This window comes from Cyprinus carpio, chromosome A1 (assembly GCF_018340385.1).
Source record: "Cyprinus carpio isolate SPL01 chromosome A1, ASM1834038v1, whole genome shotgun sequence".
In the NCBI taxonomy this organism is placed as follows: Eukaryota; Metazoa; Chordata; class Actinopteri; order Cypriniformes; family Cyprinidae; genus Cyprinus; species Cyprinus carpio.
The window spans coordinates 8,822,221-8,842,946 of record NC_056572.1 but is presented as its reverse complement, the minus strand read 5'-3'; the positions used below and the strand labels follow the sequence as shown (position 1 = coordinate 8,842,946).

The 20,726-nt window shown below is 36.8% G+C and overlaps 2 protein-coding genes across 2 annotated transcripts; both read right to left on the bottom strand.

Moving 5' to 3' along the window:
• Positions 1–237: 237 nt before the first annotated feature.
• Positions 238–10,259, bottom strand: LOC109071105 (ephrin-B2a-like). The gene is made up of 5 exons (XM_042740255.1): positions 9,687–10,259; positions 6,368–6,657; positions 2,910–3,002; positions 2,412–2,525; positions 238–1,709 (listed from the first exon to the last, which is right to left on the bottom strand). The coding sequence occupies exons 1-5, from the start codon at positions 9,836–9,838 to the stop codon at positions 1,312–1,314; spliced, it is 1,047 nt and encodes a 348-aa protein (XP_042596189.1). The 5' UTR covers positions 9,839–10,259; the 3' UTR covers positions 238–1,311.
• A 1,532-nt stretch (positions 10,260–11,791) lies between these two features.
• Positions 11,792–20,409, bottom strand: LOC109071097 (arginine and glutamate-rich protein 1-B). The gene is made up of 4 exons (XM_019087568.2): positions 19,814–20,409; positions 18,757–18,982; positions 16,982–17,065; positions 11,792–12,742 (listed from the first exon to the last, which is right to left on the bottom strand). Exons 1-4 carry the CDS (start codon positions 20,140–20,142, stop codon positions 12,578–12,580), a joined length of 804 nt encoding a protein of 267 aa, XP_018943113.1. The 5' UTR covers positions 20,143–20,409; the 3' UTR covers positions 11,792–12,577.
• Between the last annotated feature and the right edge of the window lie 317 nt (positions 20,410–20,726).

Sequence of the window (20,726 nt, the reverse complement as noted above, 5' to 3'; positions counted from 1 at the left end):
CTATGTAGTCGCCAGGGACATGAAGAACCTAACGAGTGGACAGTCTTGTTTCTGATTATTGGTCCGAAGCTGGCTATTGAGAAGGTAAATCTCGCTAATTGTCAGAAGTTAAACAATTCACATATCACCTAAAAAGTCAAATGAAGAACATCTATCAATCTATCTATCTATCTATCTATCTATCTATCTATCTATCTATCTATCTATCTATCTATCTATCTATGTTTTCAGATTTTGAGTCAAAATTTGTGTTTTGACACTTCTTGAGGCCACTTATTTTATTTGAACAATAGAAAACAATTTTGTGTACTTTTCATTCATTTATATAAAAAAATGATAATATTAATAAGAGAGCAGCACAAGTGACTATGGTGAATTATTTCATTCAACCTTATCAGCCATCTGGAATGTGAAATTGGCTAGAACAACTAGAATCAACAAACAAGTTTAACAAATGCAAGATTTCAAAAGAATATCCATTATATCCAACATGTTGCTCCTGGTTTGCTGAAGTAAACTCTTGAAGCATCTGAACAAAATCAACTGACCATTCATTGATGAAATGTAATGGACAAGCACTGTTCAGATTCATACAAAACATAACTTAAAGCATCATTTAAATGCTTGGCTATTGTATTTACATTACCAAGTCAACAAAGGATCTTTCTGTATGTTGATCTTTAGTTTTGTTTGTTTGCTGTTTGAATAAATGTTTGAGAAGTTATAAGCAAATGGGGATAAAAGAACCACATGCGATTTGGACCACACTGGCTTGCACGTCAACAGCATAAGGGCTACAAATGTCTAAACTGACGTGTAATATGCATCCATCAGGCCAGCTTTGGGATGCAAACAGTTATTATCAGCCATTGAAATACATTGAAGAATTGCAAAGTACAGGAATAAAGGCCTCTTCTCGTGCATGAACGTTCAATTTTCAGCTAAGCTCTGGGAGTTTTGGAACATGAAAATAAGCAAAAAACAATAAATAAAAAAAAAAGTCTTACATTTCCGTAACAAAATCAGTTGTTCTCAGATCCTTCACATGAGATGTTTATTCAGCATCTGTAAGATCTAAGCTTTGAAAGTCTTCCAGATTTCCATGTTAATCTATAAACAGAAGAGCACATTCCCTTGTGCACCAGCATCTAATCCAGAATCATGTCTCAACAAAGAATGAGTTTTTCAGAATTAGACAGCACTTCAGTCATTCTAGCATCCAGTTAATAGGGCTAAACCAACTGTAGCAAGCAACTGAGTGTCTGAGAGGCATCAAAACGCTGATGTCCATGACTTGTTGTCCATTCTCGGTCAAACTTTGTAGTAAATGTTTGCAGGATTTTGTGGTGGCATTTCTTGGACGATGTAGACCGGGTGCCCGTAGTCTCCACTGACCTTTTCATAGTGCGGGCAGTACATGCTTCCTGAGGTCCGCAGTGGAAAGATGATGTCACTCGGCTCAGAGCTGTTATTGTTGCTGCCGCCACTGGCAGCAGTTCCGTGTTTGGGCAGCGTGTTTAACGGCAGTTGGGCGGAGCACTGGGCTGAGTGTTTCTGATGACGACGATGCAGCAGTGCTACCAGAGCGATGATGATGATGATGAAGATGACAGCACCGGATGCAACACCAGCAAACAGGGCTACTTCGGATCCAGTAGATCCTACAGACTCTCCGCTCTTGCCTCCGGCCTCACCATTCTGCATAGGGTCTGGGGAACGAGAAAAGAATAAGGAGTTTATGACCCGTAGTTTTTTATTCTTTGTTGGATTAAAACATGATGGTGAAAGTAAAATATCCAGCTCTTAAAGTGTAAACCATTTAACGTCATGAGAACAAGGATATGCAAGTCCTAAAAGTTTACTTTTACTTAAAATATATATTAAGTAATATACATAATACATATTATTTATTATCCCCAAAAATCTGAATATCTGTCATCTATTCTAAAACAAAAAAAGGTTTCAAACTGGACAGACACACTCTTTATTTTAACCAAACTTTAATGAGTCCACATTTGTGGTGTAAAATTGAGTAAAAGTTTGACATCTAAAATATATCAAGCATAATTAATAGATTAATTATTATAGTATTTAATATCATAATATATAATATTATATATATCAGTATAATATTTAAAATCTTTATTACCACCATTATATTAAACAATATAATATATTATGCGTAACTTTTTACAACATTACAACAATAATCATCATTAATAATAAATAATTAATAATATTATATTAAAATAATTTATTTATTATTATTATTACTGCATTTTATGCTCCAATATATTGTATATTATAATGTACAATATATTATATAGTGCATTAAATAGAATATTTAATAATTTAATAATAATTAATTTAATTATCATTTTAGCATTTAGTGAGATTTACCCAGTACTTACCAACTCTGCTGACAACATCTTTTTCTGTGCTGAGGGTGGTTTGGTCCTTATTATCAGGGTATTTTGGAGGATATCGTGTTGGGTGATTTTTTGCTGAGAATGAATCCGTAGGACCTACAAAAAAAAAAAATGAGAGAATTAAATATTAACAGGCTGCAACTAAAATTACTAGTGGAGCAAAGCAGTACAAAATGTTCAGCGAACTGAAAAACTGATCTAAACATAATACCGGACCACCCTAACATCTTTTTGGCTTCTGGGTGTTATGCCCCAGGTTTTGAGAGAGAATTTAATGAATTGGCGTAAAGCTGCAAGTATCTCCCCACAAGCCCAAAGAAGGGACAGCTGCCATAGCCACAGGAAACAAGCTCACATGATATTTCAATTACACGCTGAGGCACACTTGCGTGGACACCCACTACAAGACCAGTGACATGAAAGACTGTTATGGAAGCAGTGATCTTCATCGGTGCAGGTGTAGGTATGGCTGGTACTCACTCTGTCCAAATCTCAGGACCAGCTTCATGGACTTGGTCTTGCAAACACCACCATCGTGGTTGTCCAGACCTTCAAAAGTGCTGTTAGATGTGGCTGAAAGAGGGAAGAATAAAAAATTAAATAGGCATTGTTATAATTTTGTTCACTAAAAAAAAAATTATAATAATAATAATAGTAAGTAAATAAAAAATCTCACAAAACCAGTCAAGAACATGTCTGGATCATATTTTTCTTAATGAAAATAAAGACTTGTTTGCATTGTGACTTTCATGACAATTAAGCGCATTTTCCTTCAATTCTCATTAGAATAATAATGCAAAATCTCCTTTTCATTTCTAGAATGTGACAATTAAAATAATAATTGATTATAATAATTATAAAGGTATCATTTTTATTTGCCATCAGTATAATGCTGATTACTATAAAATAATGTGAATCAAATAAACTTGTAGAATAATGAGAATTACATGGAAAAAAACATCTTAAAAGTCAAACATTTACATACATTACAACATTGACAATATAGAGTAAAATGTGTTATGAAATGAATGTCAAAACAATATTAAATAAAAATAGGAACATTTCATTTAGGTTATATAATGCAACATAAATAATTTTTACATTTAGTAGTCTACATTTGTGATAAATTTGTAAATATTTAAAGCCCATCATCCGTCTTAAACCTTCTACATGCCACCAAATTATTCTTTCCTCTTCCAGTCCTGTGAATGTATTTGGCTCATATAAGGTTTAGTAGCACTAAGTGTGTTAGTTTATGACCCGGTCAGCTTTCTGCAAGCATCCTCACAGGTGCTTTAAAACCTTTCAAGTGTTCCTTGTGGACATCTGAGTCATGTGTTCATCAGTCACTATGCACGTGTATGCAGAAGGTGAAGGTCCAGCTTGCTCTCACAAAGAGAAAATCTCAGTTTTGCAGCATGCCAAAGCTTCTTAAAAGCTTGCGTTTGTTTGCCAGTAAATCCTTACGAGAGGTGCGCATGTGCTCTCGTGCACGCTAATTAAGAAAACCCTCATACTGTGAGTAATAACACCAGTGTAATCACACAGGTTTGAACTTTACAGAAACTAATCATATTACCAAAGCCTTTTTGCATCATTATCATAGAATATCAAGGATTTGCTCTGGCCGTCATCCCATGGCTAGTGGAGTGGCTTGGTTGAACGATTTAAACCCCATTGTGCCTGGACTCCCATGCTGTGTCCTCTGATAGCGTAGCTAAAGAATTCCAGTGGGCCGTAATCTCTCTTTCACTGCGAGGATTAAGACCAATCCCACATGAACAAATGGACTTCCCCTCCAAACTGCTTAGGGCACAGAAAGAACTGAGTGACCAGCGAGTGAAAGGGCAAGAGAATGGGGGGTGGGCAGAGAAAGCCAACCAAAGACCCAACGAGAGAAAAACAGAGGGGGAGAAAGAGAGAGAGAGGGAGCTTTTACCCAACATATCCCAGCTCCCTACAACTGTTCCCACATTCATCCGCAGCGGCCGCTCTAGATGTGACTGACTCTTCGGCTTGAATGAAGCCCGCTCATTTCCTAACCACAACAAGCACATTCAGCGCCTCGGGCCAGCGCAGCTCAGCCTGTCACGAAGCTAGCGACTGAGCAACAAAGTGGAGGTGGAAAATTGAAGTTGCGCACATACAGTAAAACAAGTGTATCCAAACAGATTTTATGCTTTCACTAGGTAAATTTGAGATTTTTGCAGACATTAGGAGATCTAACTATCCTAGCTATCATTTTTTTAACCACATATCCACAGAGAAACATATCCTGTCTGTCCGTATGTCTAGAAGAAATGCAAATTATTTGTTGGGAAGTGCAGCAGGACATTATGATGTCTTGTACTGATTGCGCAGATATTTAATGGCTGCTCATAAGTTTGAATGATATACATTGTGTCACAAACATATAAATGCAATTAAACCAACTATTAGTATACTATCACTCTTCCTTTCTCCTTTGCTCCAATTAAATCTACACTTTGAAACATGTGGCCACATAAAATGAACAAATGCTTATTTAACAATTACTTTATATGTTTCCCCATGAAGTAAATGTATTTTTCTTAATTTGCTGTAAAATCCATTGTTATAAAACCTCAGTGTCTCTCTAGAAAGTGAAAACTGATAGGACAATAATAGTATCTGGTACCTTGTTCGAGCAAGCACATATACGCTACCATTCAAAAGTTTAGAGCTGTAATTTTTTTTTTTTTTTTTTTTTGCAATTTTTTATGATATTCTCCTATAATGGCAAAGCTGAATTTTCAGCATCATTACTCCAGTATTCAGTGTCACATGATCCTTCAGAAACCATTCTAATATGCTGATTTGGTATACAAGAAACATTTCTTATTTTTATCAATGTAGAAAACTGCATTGATAAAACAAAATGTGTGTAAACTGTGATTGAAAATTCATAGTAATAGCATTTATTTAAAACAGAAATCTTGTGAAACATTATTTTAATTTATAATACTAATTATTTATAATACTAAGTCTTTTAATCAACCAATTAAATGCATTCTTGCTGAATAAAAGTAATAATAATAATAAAAAAAATTGAACAAAAAAACTTTTCAATGGTAGTGAATGGCAAGACTTTCCAACATGCCTAAAAAAAGTTCCCTTTCTCTCATTTTGTCAGCTCTCACACAGATCACAGTTACATGCACATGTTCTGACATTTGCATGCACACAAGACTCACACACACACACAAGTCTCTTTTGAATCATTTAGGTCAGATATCCGTGTCCCTCGGGCTGCAGGCCAAGCTGCCTTGAAAAATCACATCAAACCGATCCGTCTCATACTGGCAAAGGATTGAGGGATTTGGAGCGTGTAAATCTTAAATCACATAAATGGCCATTAAGGAATGTGCCAACCGAAAAGGGGCTGAGATCAACACAAGCTAAACTGAATGATAACCCCTTTTTTCGAAGTGGTTGAATGATGCTAATGACATCCATGCAAAGAGCCATCAACAAGTCTTCCTTCCCAGAGAACACTGAAGACTTGAGACATTCCCCTCCCCATAGGGGAAGAAGACAAAAATAGAAAAAAATAAAATAAAATAGAAAATAAAAATTAAGTGTGCAAGCTAAACAATATTATGATTAATTAACATAAATGTATTTATGTTTTTAACAAAGTCATATTGTGTGGTAAAGCCAATGGATTTAACATATTTCCATTAACTATCAACTTGATTTGTTCACTAATTTTGGAGGGCTACACTACTCAGTCACCTTCCCAGACAAAAACACGGAAAAGATATCTTGGGAGACAATGCCGGAGGCTGAAATTCCCACGGGTGGGATCAGTTCTGCATTTGGCTCCTTTTACACAGTGTTACAGCTGGCAACGGAGGTGAAAAACGATCATGAATCAGCACCTGAAGTAAATTCTTGAGTATGAATGGCAATAAACTTACAGATAATGTGATAGTCCTTCCCTTTGTAGAACTCCAGGCCCCACAGGTTGGGGCTGAACTCTTGAAACTTGAAGGTAAATTTCACGTCCTGGTCCGGCTTGTCACAGTTGAGCAGTAACATGTCGCTCTTAGTAACTCGACAGGTCTCAAGTTGTTCTTTGGGAACAAGATAGACCCGGAAGTATTCAATGTTTGTCTGCTCAGTGGAGCCTGGCTTGATTCTTGGACACACAATGTCCATTTTGTCTCCGTTCTGAGGGTATAGTACTACACCCTTTCCTGGAACAAACCTGTAAGGAATAAGGTGGTTAAATATAAAGTTACAGAGAAAAAAAAAATACGGATTCTCCATAGTTTATTAATTAGGCATTTATTTAAAAAGTATCATGTTTGGATGTCTAATAAATTTATCCTCAAAGCAAAACTATTAAATATCTGCATCTCATGATTGCTTCAGGTAATTCAATTAACCAACAGGTAATTAGCTTTAATAATATTTTTTAAGGATCAGTTCTACTAGATGGGGATTGTTCACCCAACAACATGGGTGAAATATGTTTTTAACAGTTTATGACCATGAAATCAACATCAGTGGGGTCCAAACACTGACTTTCACTTTAAAAAAATAACAAAAATAAATCAAGACTATTTTTTTTTTTATCTTTGATCCATGGCCGCCACCCTCCATTTGTAATAAAACAAGCATCGGACTAAAATGGATTGAGACAAGCAATTTCCTTGGGCTAAATTTCAGAGTTCTGTGTTGAAGCAGAATGCAAATGGATCTAAAGCATTTGGGACCTTGGCTTACTTACACATTTTTTGACTTATGTCTGCAACTTTGTAGTCTTCCTGATTTCTTTCCCTATTACATACTTCTCTACCCAGTAATGCATTTGCACAATTAACAATCGCTCACTCCTGACTGTTTGCTGGCAGTCCTTTCGCTGCCCTCGATGTTTATTACAACCTCACTTACAATGTTCAGTTGTTGGATTTTGATATTGACCTTTCTGTTATTTGCAGATTCTCAGATTAAGCTGATTTCTCATTAAACACACAAATTCCATTGTAAACAGGCCATTGTGTGCACTGGATTTATCCTTTATATTCTAAATCTGCCATGACTAAGTTAGATATGGTCTCATTCTCTCCCATGCTTCCCTAAACACCATAAGGCAGAATAAAAGAGTCACTTTCTAAGACTAGCTTCCATCCTCATAAAGTCATTAAGAGCTGGAAAGAAAGGGACCCTCGAGGTTCTGCTGGGGGTGCTGAGAAGACAGGAAGCTTTAGTGCCCCTCCTCCGCCCCCTGCAGTACCAACTTCTGTGTGGCTCAAACCGGGATGGGGTTGAACTGTGCCTTCATCCCAGCGCACCTTTTGTCTCCAAAGCTCTGTGACAAAGATGACCCACTGAGCTACTGGAACTCATGAAAACCGATTACAACCTGCAGCAAAGCTCTGCTACACCACAGCTTAGCATCTTAAAAGAACGTTATCCTACATCTAAACAAAACTGATCTATTTGAATACAGGTTCACCACTGTGAAAAAACAGCAACTAGGGCAACCAGCTTCACTTAAGTGGCCAAACTGTACAGCAAAATGTGAAATCTTAGTGTACTTTTGTTGAAAATGCTTGACGTATTCACAAATATTAAAGTAAATAACATCCAAACATTTTTTTCTGGCAAGTTGACCAAATGGCAAGACCACCCTATGGGAGGAAGAGCGTGTGAACTACTTTGACAACTGAGAAAACACCAGGTTGGGTGTGTCAGTCTCAGAATGTAGCACTTACCCTTGTTAAGTGCATTTCCCTTTCTTTTAGCAAAGTGTAATGATACTATTTGTCCTGATGCAGAAAGATGTGGTGAGGAACAGATGCATAATTGTCATAAGACCTTGGAGATGCACTTCACAGTGGAAAAAAGGAGCTCAGGCAACAGATCTCTCTATGGCAATCAGAGAGAGGCTGTAATCCACTCTTCAATTTAATATTTCTTATCTTATAATCAGTCCTAAATTTAGGCTGTGGCTCAGCACTCTTACACGATATTAACCATGATGTAAGGGCTCCACAAGTTTGATTGCTCTAAGTGTAGATTCATTCTGCAAGCTTTTCCTCGGGAAATACCAGGGTACATTGATTTTGCAAGACTTGTCAACCTTATAATTTCTACAAAACATTGCATTTACCTAACTGCTTAAATTATATATATATATATATATATATATATATATATATATATATATATATATATATATATATATATAAATGATCATTTTCAAATAGTGGGAACGTCTATAAGGCGGAAGTTTGTTTTTGAAAAAGTTTATACTGTGACTGCTGTTCAGCCTGATTCTGCAGATGAAAGTACATGCATCTCAATGTTGCTGCCAATAAAGCATCATCGTAACTAAAACCCTGCAGTCTGGAAAAGTGGGTGGTCCTCCAACAAAGTGCCATGGATTACCAATCTGTTTAGTGAGCTGTAATGTGTTTAAATGACTATGACAGGGTAATAAAAATCCATAGAGAAATCAGCAAATTAAAGCTGTAAAAGTGAAATTGCAGATACTAAGAAATTAATTGTTCTTCAGTGGTTCTTTACTACACCTTTAGAGCCCTCAAGTACCGTTTTCAGCTTGAGGTGTCTGTGTGGTACTTTGGAGATAAGAAAAATCATGTTACATTCTAGGGTCTTTCCTATCAGTCAGCATATTGTTTTTTTCAAGTCCTAGTACATATTTGTGCCTTTGAATTATATGGAGATTGGTAATTCAGATATCAATTTATCGACTGGTAACTATTTGTTAAGTGTTAGAACTTATTTATGAGTTATATTACTTGTTACTTTAAGACAACAGTGTGTATTTCAATGTTTACTAGTTTTACAAGTCTGAACGATAATTAAACTAGTGCAACAACTGGGATAGACACTAGTGTCAGAAAAGGCTATTAGTAAGGTACATCTGGGACAATAACTTGAACAGTAACTTTAAACCACAGATCACCATTTAATTTGAAAACATTTGCAATTTTATTTATTTATTTTCCCAGTTACAAGGTAAAAGTTATGTGTCACTATTGAGACAGTAAATGAATATTAAAGTAGGCTATTCAATTAATTACAAGTGACTGATTTAATTGGAATGAATATTCACTAGACTATATAGAGATTAGGTTACTTACCAATAATTAAAAATAACCAATAGTAATAAAATAGATCGCAGAATAAATATTATAATACATGTTAAAGCTGGCATTCAGCGTTTTTTGGATCTATTTGGAGCTTTTTTTTTAATGTACTTACTTGGTGTTTGAAGTATTCCAATATATTGATTCTAAAACTGCTGATCGCGTCAGTTTTACTCGACAGGCAACCACGAAAATACCAAATATATAACTCCACACAGTCGTATCCATTGCGATGCAAAAACAGTTCACCAGTCCAAATTTGATCATAACAATGAGAGATCCACAGGCACTAATACGAGAGGGATCCGATGTTGCTGGTCGCTCTCATCTGCTGGAAACGCGTTTTATCTCGAAAAAAAAAAAAAAAAAAAATATATATATATATATATATATATATATATATATATATATATACATATATATTTGCCAAGACTTCCCAGCTCCTTCGAAACTGGCGCTCTACAGGACAAATTTAAGAAAACTCATGTGATAATCCATCAGGTTCTTTGGATCTTAATATGCATCCTTTGGGAAACAGTGCCCATTAACAGTTAAATAGTGCAGGTTCCGTGGAATGGCTGCAGAGCTCTGAAATTCGGATGTTAGTGAGATCTAATCTAAAGGCAGTATCAGTGCTTCTCCTGTTCTTCGTCTTTGCATTCAACTCTGCCAGTCTTGGAGTGCCCTCAAGACGTGCTCAGAGACTTTCGGACAACCCAGTTTTGCCGTTAGACCCCGCCCACACTACTCTCGATTGGATGATGAAAAATGAGTGACAGCTAGTCGAATTGAAGGAGACTAAACAGGAGTCTGGAAATGGTACGACTGTATTAAAGATTAGACTACCACCTGAGTTTACCTGAGGTGCAAAGCGCGTCTAAATTCTCTAAATACAGTGGTTTTCAACCGGGTGGCCGAAACCCACTAGGTGGCCTCTGTGAACTTCATTTAAAACAAGATACGTTATGTTAAAATAAATGATCAATTCGTCCCGTTGACTCTCAGCAGGTCTGAAAGTTTAGTGTAAGTTAAGATTTTTAACCACTCTTTAGAGATATTCGAGCATGTTTCCTTTACAAAGCCAGTTGAGAAGTTTACACACACACACATCAAATAACTAACGTGAATCTTTTATTTTAATCTAAACCCGTATGGAAACTTGTAGTAAAGGCATTTCACACGAGATTAATCCGCTTAGTCGAGTAAAAATTTGTATTACTCACGTGGGAGTTGGTTATTTCGTCTTCCGTTTAATGTTTTGAAAAAAAAAAAAATTTTTTCGAAATTATATTACTAGGGGAGAGTGGGACGGTTGGAACGGCTTGTTTCTTCAATCAGGGAAGAGCTACAGTGATGATATTCATACTGCACATAACGCCATACCGTAATTACCGTTCAGTATTGTAATGACCAAAACATGGTTGTTACTTTAAAACGTTTTTTTTTTATTAGTATTATTTACCATTCTTTGTTTTTATAAAGCCAATTTAACTTATTGAAGACCCTGTCTGTGCACAAATAAAATAATCGCAAAATATTTAAGAAATTATTTTAATTACTGTGGACTATTGCAACCGTCCCCTCTCATGGGGTCAGATGCAACATATGATTTGTTCATGTATAAATTGCACGTATTTTGTCATATGTACACGTTACAGTAGTGTGGGTGAGTAGATGAAAGATGTGCCTTTATTGTATTACAACTTTGGCTTTCTAATACAAACAGTCTCTGAGAAACTGAAGGAAATGCAAAATGTGTTGCAACCATCCCCACTCTCCCATACATTTAAGATTAGGTATAACAAAATATTTCAAAAATAAATCAATGAAGCAATTGTTTGATGGCTCCGGCAATTTTTGTTTATTGTCCTTTGCATGTTTGGACACTAATTAAAAGGAAAAACTTACAGGTAAGAGATAATTGAATGTTGAGTGGTGTTAAGGTGTGATGAGTTTGGACTTCCATGGTCTGGTCTGCGCTTGAGTGTGAATCAATTGTGTATTTGCACCTTGGGCTTGTGCCCAAACCACAGAAGTGTCAAACAAACCATTAATTAGGCTGTGATTTGAAAGCATCAGTGATGGTGACATCCTGACGTTAAAATGTTAACCCACTTAGTATTGTTGGTCACATGACTTCCAGGCTCTTACAACTAGCTTTTGTGACAGTCTCGAATGCATTTTTAGGCCTATTAATTAATACAAATATGCAAGACGATATCAGAAACAAGACATTTTCATGGATTTATTGGAGATTCTTGACATATCCTTGATAAGTGGGTCAAATGTGAAACCACAAACACAAATTCTGGCCAATCAGCAACCTTTCACTCAATCACTTCTAAAAGTATCTCATCACTAACATACACTCATCTCACTGACATGCAACGACCAGGTACCCTTTATTACAGCATCACTTTTAACTCTTGAATGTACAATTATTAATGTGTAAGTAAAAAATGCTAAAAGGAGTTTACTCTTGTTTTATGATGCTTCTTTGTTGGACTGATTACGATTTAACTCTGTTCTGGTCATCTGGTCTTGGTCTGTGCTATTCAAATATGATGGACTTCGTTCAATCTTTCATTCTAATTACTTTATACTATGAATAAACTTATTAAAAAAAATACTTCAATCAAATCAGCCAGGAGAATGTGTTGAGGTCTTGAATTAGTGAAACTGGAAACCATGACGTATATTTGGATGAGCAGGTCAGGCCAGACCTTTTTTTTTTATACCCTACTCGTACAATGCACCAAATGAGTTTGCAGAGATTACCTGGAGGACGAGTGGTGGTTATCTATACAAGAGTCAGGAATACAAAACAGACAGGTGAAAGAGGAAAAAAGACTGACGGGTATTTGACAAACTGAGTGTTCCCAATGTTCTTAGAATTTAAAACACACCACATGAGACCTACGAAGAACAACTTGTGTTGCAGCTCAAATGCCTCACATGGAGGTGGTCTGGAGAAAGTCTCGAGTAATCCTGGCCACACTGTTTTCATCACTCAGTGGCCTTTAAAGAGAAAGAAAGTTTAGGCCTTGACTTCCCTTTCCCCAAAATTATCTTCTGTTCTTCCTTCTGCTGTTTCTGTCGCTCTTGCTCCAACTTCATACGCTCCTCATGTATTTTCCTCTGCTCTTCAACTATTCGTAGTTGATCCTCTGCCTGTAGGACAGAAAGAGTGGAGTTTGTAAGGACCTAGATATTAACAAGTAAACAACTTTTTTGATCTCTATACATCCACAGCATCACCATCTGGGAATGGTCATCATTTTGGGTTATGGTTCATGTTAGGGTTGGGTAAAAAAATACTGATATCTCGATATTAATCGATTCTCTTTTTTACAGAACGATATCGATTCTTAAATCATGACTAAACATCCGAAGGTAAGTTAAAAGAAAGACATTGTAAACAATGTCATGTAATGCCACATTTACCTCAGAAACAAACATATTCGGTGACCATAAACTCGTTAGTCAGCCAGAAAAATAAACTGTAGAGAGGGGTATTTTGCTAAATATTTGCACCATATAGCACATTCCTTATAATTTTTACTGTTCTTATGTTTAATTTATGTTTGAATAAATCCATAAACTTTTTATGACAGCCACCATTTAAATTTCTATATTTAAAAAATATGAATTGAAGTAGAAATATTATTATGTAATTGTAACTTTTTATTTTAATAACTTAATTGTGTAATTTTAACAGTTGTATGCTATAGCGTTCAAATCAGTCAATTTTAACCATCAATATTATAATAATGTATCACCAAATGACTTTCATGTATATTTTACAGCATTAGTTGAGAGATTTTTATAGATCTATGAATCGAATCGAAAGCTTGTGAATGAGAATCGAATCGTGAAATTTGTGTCAAAACCCAGCCCTAGTTCAGCAGATCTGTTTATGACGAACCAAATTTTGTGTAAACTGAAGGGACAGATGCAAGACCGCATTTGTAAGATCACTTTCATGTGTTGACCGATGAATCTTGACCTTTATGGCTTGGAACTGAGTGGATCCCTTAGGCTACGTTTACACTAGTGTGTTTTCATTTTATAGAGCACAACTTTTGCTACGGTTATGCCTGTCATTTACATTACCCCACAATTTTGACCCTCGAAAACGGAGACTTTAGAAAAAGCTGCAGACCCCGTTTTAATTTGAAAAATCCAGGGTTGCATTTCAGTGTAAACAGAGACTTTTGAAAATGAAAACTTTTGCCCACATTCGGCTCTGCGTATCCTTGACGGCCGTGTAAACAATGACATCATGCACATTGTTGCACCTGCATGAATGGTCACGTGACATGTGTTCTGAAACGCAGTGAAAATGCAAGTGTAGACGAGAATCGTCTTCAAAAAAAAAAGCTTATACAAAAAAAAAACTCACTATAAAAAACAGTTTCAAAACTAAAATCACACTATTATAAAAACAGCCTTATATAAGCTATTTTATATATATACACAACAATAAAAACTGCAGCCCTTCACCCCTAAACTGCTAAAAGACTGCTCTACTGAGAAAGAAAATTCCACAATACAAAACACATCAAGTACTGCATATGCCAGCAGTTTTCAATTCCAGTCCTCGCGACACCCTGCTCTGCACATTTTCCATGTCTCTCTTTGTAAACACACCTGATTCAGATAATCAGCTCGTTAGAAGTGAGCTCCGTGCATGAACTGTGTTCCGATTGACATGGTCTCTACACAGTGTTCATTGCTCTCTACTCCATGAGCAGGGGAAGTTTTCTTCTGTTGAAGTTTGCTTCACTTCGGAACATTCATTCACGTATTTGCACTGCACAACGTCTTCACACACGGACAAGTGACATCATATAGCCTACCTCTGTAAATAAATACAATTTAAATTCACGTCTCACACACTTCAATGCACTTTGAATAGAACATATACATTCGCTTCGAACTGGAATCATGGCGGAATATCCTGTGATGTCCACTTCACAGAGCACTTAAATTTGAATAGAACAAACGTCTGAAGCGTTACGAGAGACATATAAAATGTGCAGAGCAGGGGGTTGCGAGGACTGGAATTGAGAACCGCTGGCATATGCAACATTAATGTTCCACATGGTTACAGTGCAAGAGGACATTCATTATATGAGAAGACATGCAAGGTCAATATAGTGCTTGTTTGAAAGGAAAAACATAGGTTTGATTGTAAATGTCAAACATGGCTCCTCTGCCCTTGAATTCCATCACATACACCAGTGGATCCCAATCCTGGTCCTGGAGAACCCCCAACACTGCACATTTTAGATGTCTCCCTATTGAAACACACCTGGTTCATCAGCGAAGACACCAATGCTTCAAAAGTGTGTGTCAAATAAGAGAGACACCAAAAGCGTGCAGTGTTGGGGTTCTCCAGGACCAGAATTGGGAACCACTGATACACAATTGTTCAAAAGATTTGAGTCTGAAAGATGATTTAATGTTTTTAAAAGAAGTATCTTATGCTCATCAAGGCTGCATATATTTGGTCAAAAAACATACAAACAAACACACACACACACAAAAAAAGTAATACTGTGAAATTTTACTCCCATTTAAAATAGCTTTTCCTATTTTAACATTTTAAAATGTAATTTATTTCTTTGATGGCAAAGCTCAGTTTTTAACCACTACTCCGGTCGTCAGTGTCACATAATATTTCATAAATCATTCTAAGATGCTGATTAGGTCCTCAAGAACAGTTGTGCTGCTTATTTTTGGTCAAATTGTGATTTTAGTTTTTTTTCAGGATTCTTTGATGAATAAAATGTTCAAAAGAACAGTGTTTATTTAAAACAGAAATTGTTTGTAACAATAAACAAAACTATTATTAAAGAGCAGGTCAGATGGGTTTTTGAAAAATCTCTCTTTTGCAGTTTATAACGTAGATATCCTTAAATGAAAACAATCTGCAAAGTTGTTAATCAAAAAAGTGCATGATAAATAAAGATATTGTCTCTCAAAAGAGAGAGTCGGTTCTGAATCGCCGTAACGAGTCATTATATTTTCGAATCTTTTGCCTGTTACGAGTATACGTCACTGGGTAACACATTTGCATAATCCCCACCTGCCCGCGAAATACGAACAGAGTCTGATCTGCCCACAAACACTTCCACTATTAGTGTGTTTACATCATGTTGAGAAGACGCTGTGTTCAAGGATACCACAGAAATACAATTCGAGCCTTTTGTTGTGTGCTTGTCATTTTATCAAGAACTGCTTCTCTAATCTGGGCTTTTATCTTCGTTGGCTTCTAATCTTCTTAAATTGGACTTACAAGCTCTCTGAACCACGACCTGTAAGTAGTACGATTGATACGTTAGGTGTACATTTTCAATTGAGTGCTCAAAATATAATTTTTTTGTGCCAATATGTGATGTATACCTAGTGCAGCTTTAGGTATCCATGTAATGCACGATATTACTGTCTTACTGAAGTAGTTCTAAAAATTCGCAGTGAACCTAAGAATATGTCGATTATTGTAGACTGACGTTGTTCTAATTACTTTGTTTAATAATAAGAATGTAGTGTAGCACACAGACTTTATAATAATGTGAAACTGCTGTTTATTGTGCTACACTGGCAGTTACAGGGTTAATGCGGGAGAGATGAGTGATTTCGGCTGGTGCTCCTGTGATACAACTGTTGCGTTCTGATTAAAAGTTAAGACCAAGCGTCTTTTGTATGTCGTTCTTCAAACATTACAGTAGACATATTTTGGTTTACAAACTGTATTGTTTCATCAGTTAGTCACGTTAGCACTCGGCTAACGTATCCACCTAGTGTTCACAGTTTAGCAGCTAAACTTTAGCTGTGGGCACGATTCGCTTGCATAAGTGTTTTTGTATTTTATGTCATTATAAGAACGGATTGACTATATTATTGTTTTATGTAAAGGTGCTTTTGTCAGTGATAGCGCTGGCTAACTGGCTCAAGGACTCATCTCTGTGCCAATCACAACAGGTTTGGCCAGCTGACCAATCAGAGCAGAGTAGGCTTGAGGAAGGGAGGGGCTTGCTCCGAACTTGCTTGAAACGAATCATTTCCTAATCATTGGCAAATGACTCTAATATTAAATGTATATTCTGAGAAAATTACAATGTTTTCTGACCTTAGATGCATTTAAACCTGATGTAGGGGACTCCAATACAATATTGGGACACTTTAAAATACCATATGACCTGCTCTTTAATGTAAAAATGTTAATGACCACTGTAACTCAAGTGTAAGTTAGTAATACTTTAACAATGCATGGATTTCAGAAATCAATTAGCTTTTCCTCAATTGCACCGTTAGTACTACTGAACCTAATTAACTCAAATGTTTTCCATAGAATAAAACATAAGACTATGATTAGAGTTGAATCTTGCTTTAAACAACACATACCAGTTTAGCTTGAGCGTCTGCTATCTTGCGATTGTTCTCCACCAGAATCTTTTCCAGTTCTTCACGCTTTGATTTCTCTTCCTCCTGTGAAGGCAAACAGCTTCAGTGGAATTGTAGTGACAAAAAACATAATTATTCCCAAAAATAACTTGCACAACTTGAACAAACACGCAAATGAGTAGATAATGAAGATACGTTCAGCTCACCAGGCATGGATCAACCTACAGTAAACTTGTCCTTCAGTCACCAAGAAAAATTTCCTAGGAGTCATGGTCAAGTTGGGAATATGTTCTTTTTTTTAACTGAACAATATACTACCAATCAGCAAGGGAGGTTCTTTCAAACCACTGACCTGTGTTCTCGGTACTTCTCTACTTACATCTCACTCTCAGAAAAAAGCCACACAGTGAAGTGCCGTCTGAGGAGCAGTCAGCACAAATGGTGTATAGGAGGAACAGAAGCGTGAACAACTTTCATCACTTCTAACCGTAAGCAACTGAGAGGGATAGTGAAGTTCAGGCGAATAGCAACAAAAGGGCCTTTCGCACCGCTTTAGTTCCAGAACTAAATGTAGAGTACTAAAGTACTGGGACGATTTTGCGCAAACTGTTTCCCAGTACCATTTAAAGGGTTGCATTCACACTGAGAGTGTGTACTAGGATGTGACGTAAGTCAGTCGACAGTGATGTCATTTGTGTGCAGCTTTCAACAACGTTAACAACAGGAGGATGGAGGACTCTGTGATCGAAGCTGTGTTTTTGTTGTGTCTCACGGGTTTCACAATAATGGACATGGAATGTCGACGTATACGTAAAGCGATTGAAAGAACAGAAAGGAGGCAGTGCTATATTTGCTACAAGTGCCTGCACTTCATCGTCCGTATACTTATCGCTGTTCGTCATATTTGCGAAATAAGTTGACAATGTTTACAGTATGTTACACGGCGTTTTAAATCATGGCGGATGAGGGCGTTTTCGAATGCATCTGACCAATTAATGTCTACTTACGTCATGGGTAGCACCAGATGTGCTGGTTAGACACTGCTCCGGAGTAGGAGCTAATTTGGTTCTCGAAAAAGGCGGTCCGGTACTAAAATCACACCCAGTTCCTGCGGTGCGAAAATGTCCAAAAGTGGGTAGTTCCACAATTAGTTCTGGTACTACGAAAAGGTTCCTGTGGTACGAAAGGCCCTAAAGACTCATGGAACTCACAGGAGTTTTGCATGAGCTGTTTTGTTATGAAAACTGTCAAGGGTGAAACAGGAAGTTTAAGGGGATAGTTCACCTAAAAATTTAAATTCTGTCCTCATTTACTCACACTCATGTCATTCCAAACCTTTATGAGTTGCTTTCTTATGTTGAACATAAAAGAAGATATTTTGAAGATTGCTGGCAATCAAACAGTTGGTGGCTGCCATCGACTTCCATAGTAGAAATAGCAATCTTCAAAATATCTTCTTTTATGTTCAACATAAAAAAGCAACTTATACAGGTTTGTAACAACATGAGGGTGAGTAAATGATGACAGAATTTTCATTTTTGGGTGAACTATCTCTTTAAGGATAATAGAATGGTAGCATTATGCCATTCACAAAAGCTACAATGATGAAAAAAAACTGAAAATAACATGATTTCTGGGTCACTATATTGAATATTTTCTTTACTTCTATTAAACTGTTAATGTGGCCTGCAAAATGAGCATGTGGTGTGAAACAGGAAAACCTTTACATTGAATCAGCATTAATAAGAGATATTGTCTGTTCACATGCAAGTTACCTCCCGAGCTTTCTGAGCAGCCAGTTCTGCTTGTCTCTGTCTCTCCAGCTCCTCTAGCAACTGCTTCTCCATGATGCGTTTGGCCTCCTCCACCCGCCGCAACACTTCTCTTTCAATCTCATCCTTTCGCTTTTCCAGTTCCTCCTCCACACGTTTGGCCACAAGTTCCTCTACGCGTCGTGCCGTCTCCTCCTCAATCAGACGCTCCTCTATCTCCTGCTGTCGACTAAAGAAGAAAAGAAAGTTAGTCGTTTTATTTATATTTTATTTTGCGAAATGAAAATGTACTTAATGCCAATTATGAAATGATGCAAGTGAACAACTTAAAATGCAATGCACATCTTATCTATTGTGCATGGAAAATCAAGCAACTACAAAGTGTCAGCTTACCAGTGACTGTCAACTTATAAGACCAACACTGATAAAAATGTTGAATAGTAACTTAACAACAGAGAATCATTTTCATTACAGTATTATAATTTTGTATTTATCTATCTCTTAAATACTATGGTGACTGCTTATTGGTTTTATGACAGTGATAATGAAGGTGTTATTCTTTATGATTGCTTACTTTCTTAGATGACACAAAATAAACATTCAAATTCAGACATTTTATTTTTTCACCATAGTTACTATCAGATGCATTTAATTAATTACATATTAAAGCAACTAACTAAATAAATAAATAATACAATTTTGTGAATCTAGTCACTGAACTACCAAAAATAAATGAACACATTATGATAGTATTTTGGACATGGTTAAATGGTAATGTAATTTTCTTGACATTCACCACCGTTACACCATGGTTTTCTGTGCTTAAACATGGAATAGGGCCTTCAATCCAAAAATTATAAATATGAAATGTAACCCTTAAGGCAGTACCATGGTACAATGATAGCATCTGATGGTAGTTTGTACTGAAATTCATGTATTTATACTTCCCCGAATACGATGGTAGTACTATGGTAATTCCAAAGTACTTTTTGTAAGGGTCCTCGTGTGGCTCACACTGTTCAGGTGATGTTTCTGTGACGGGGTTCGTAAAGGTACTCACATTCTCCTCTGTCTTTCCATTTCGAATTTCTTCTCTTCATCCTCTTTCTTCTGCTTTTCGTCTACAGCACTCCTCTTACTTAACGCCCTTCCGAAAATATCAATTTTCTCAGGCGGCGAGACGGCTCTCTCCTTTTCCCGGCGAGACGTGGCCGTGTTTGATCTGGACCGAGAGCGCGAATCTCTCTTGCGATTCCTTTTGGACTCTCGGGACTTCGAGCGCATCTTCTTTTCTTTGTCCCGGGACCTTGATCGGCTTCGCTTTTTATTGTGCTTGCTGCTTTTTGAGTGTTTGGACCGAGAGGAGCTGCGGCTCCGCGAACGACCCATTTCACACGCCGGTAGAGTTCAGTAGCAGTAACCAGAAGACTGAACACCCCTAAAGCATCGGATAAACGAGTGCAAGCACCTGAACGTCTTCCAAACAAGCCCCAAAACGCACACTCAAGGAATTAGCGCAGGCTGCATGACAATATTAAAGAAGAAACTCTTGTTTGGAAAGAAATGGTTTAATAACAACCTAAACATTTAAATGCAGGGTACCATTTATCTTGCTGTTAAAAAGCAAGATGGAGGATGGCTGTTCTCAGATCCCAGAATGCAATTTCTCATTTTTTCTGATGTTGTGACGATCGATACTTAGCGCCATCAACTGGCGTGGAGCGGAAACGAGAAGCCCGTTTCATTTCAGCGAACCGTTTGGTCGGTTCGTTCACTGAACCGAATCACATCCGAGTCATCGCTCCCGGCATTTTACAATTAATTTTGTAATTAAGTTGTTGCGTGTCATTACGTTTTAACTCTTAAGTCACACATCTGGGTTTAATAAAAAAATATCAAACAAAAATAAATAAACACACACACAAATATTTTTGCATAGCCTAACTGGAAACCACAGAGGTGGTTATTGTTCC

What these genes read in the sequence shown, in the direction of transcription:
- LOC109071105 (XM_042740255.1), bottom strand. Translation starts at nt 9,838, where the DNA reads ATGATCAAATTTGGACTGGTGAACTGTTTTTGCATCGCAATGGATACG. An exon ending in GGTCCTGAGATTTGGACAGA is followed by an intron (nt 2,526 to 2,909) that starts GTGAGTACCAGC and finishes TTTTTTTTGTAG; the next exon opens with GTCCTACGGATTCATTCTCA. An exon ending in AGATGTTGTCAGCAGAGTTG is followed by an intron (nt 1,710 to 2,411) that starts GTAAGTACTGGG and finishes CTCGTTCCCCAG; the next exon opens with ACCCTATGCAGAATGGTGAG.
- LOC109071097 (XM_019087568.2), bottom strand. Translation starts at nt 20,142, where the DNA reads ATGGGTCGTTCGCGGAGCCGCAGCTCCTCTCGGTCCAAACACTCAAAA. An exon ending in CTGCTCAGAAAGCTCGGGAG is followed by an intron (nt 17,066 to 18,756) that starts GTAACTTGCATG and finishes TTGCCTTCACAG; the next exon opens with GAGGAAGAGAAATCAAAGCG. An exon ending in CAGACGCTCAAGCTAAACTG is followed by an intron (nt 12,743 to 16,981) that starts GTATGTGTTGTT and finishes TCTGTCCTACAG; the next exon opens with GCAGAGGATCAACTACGAAT.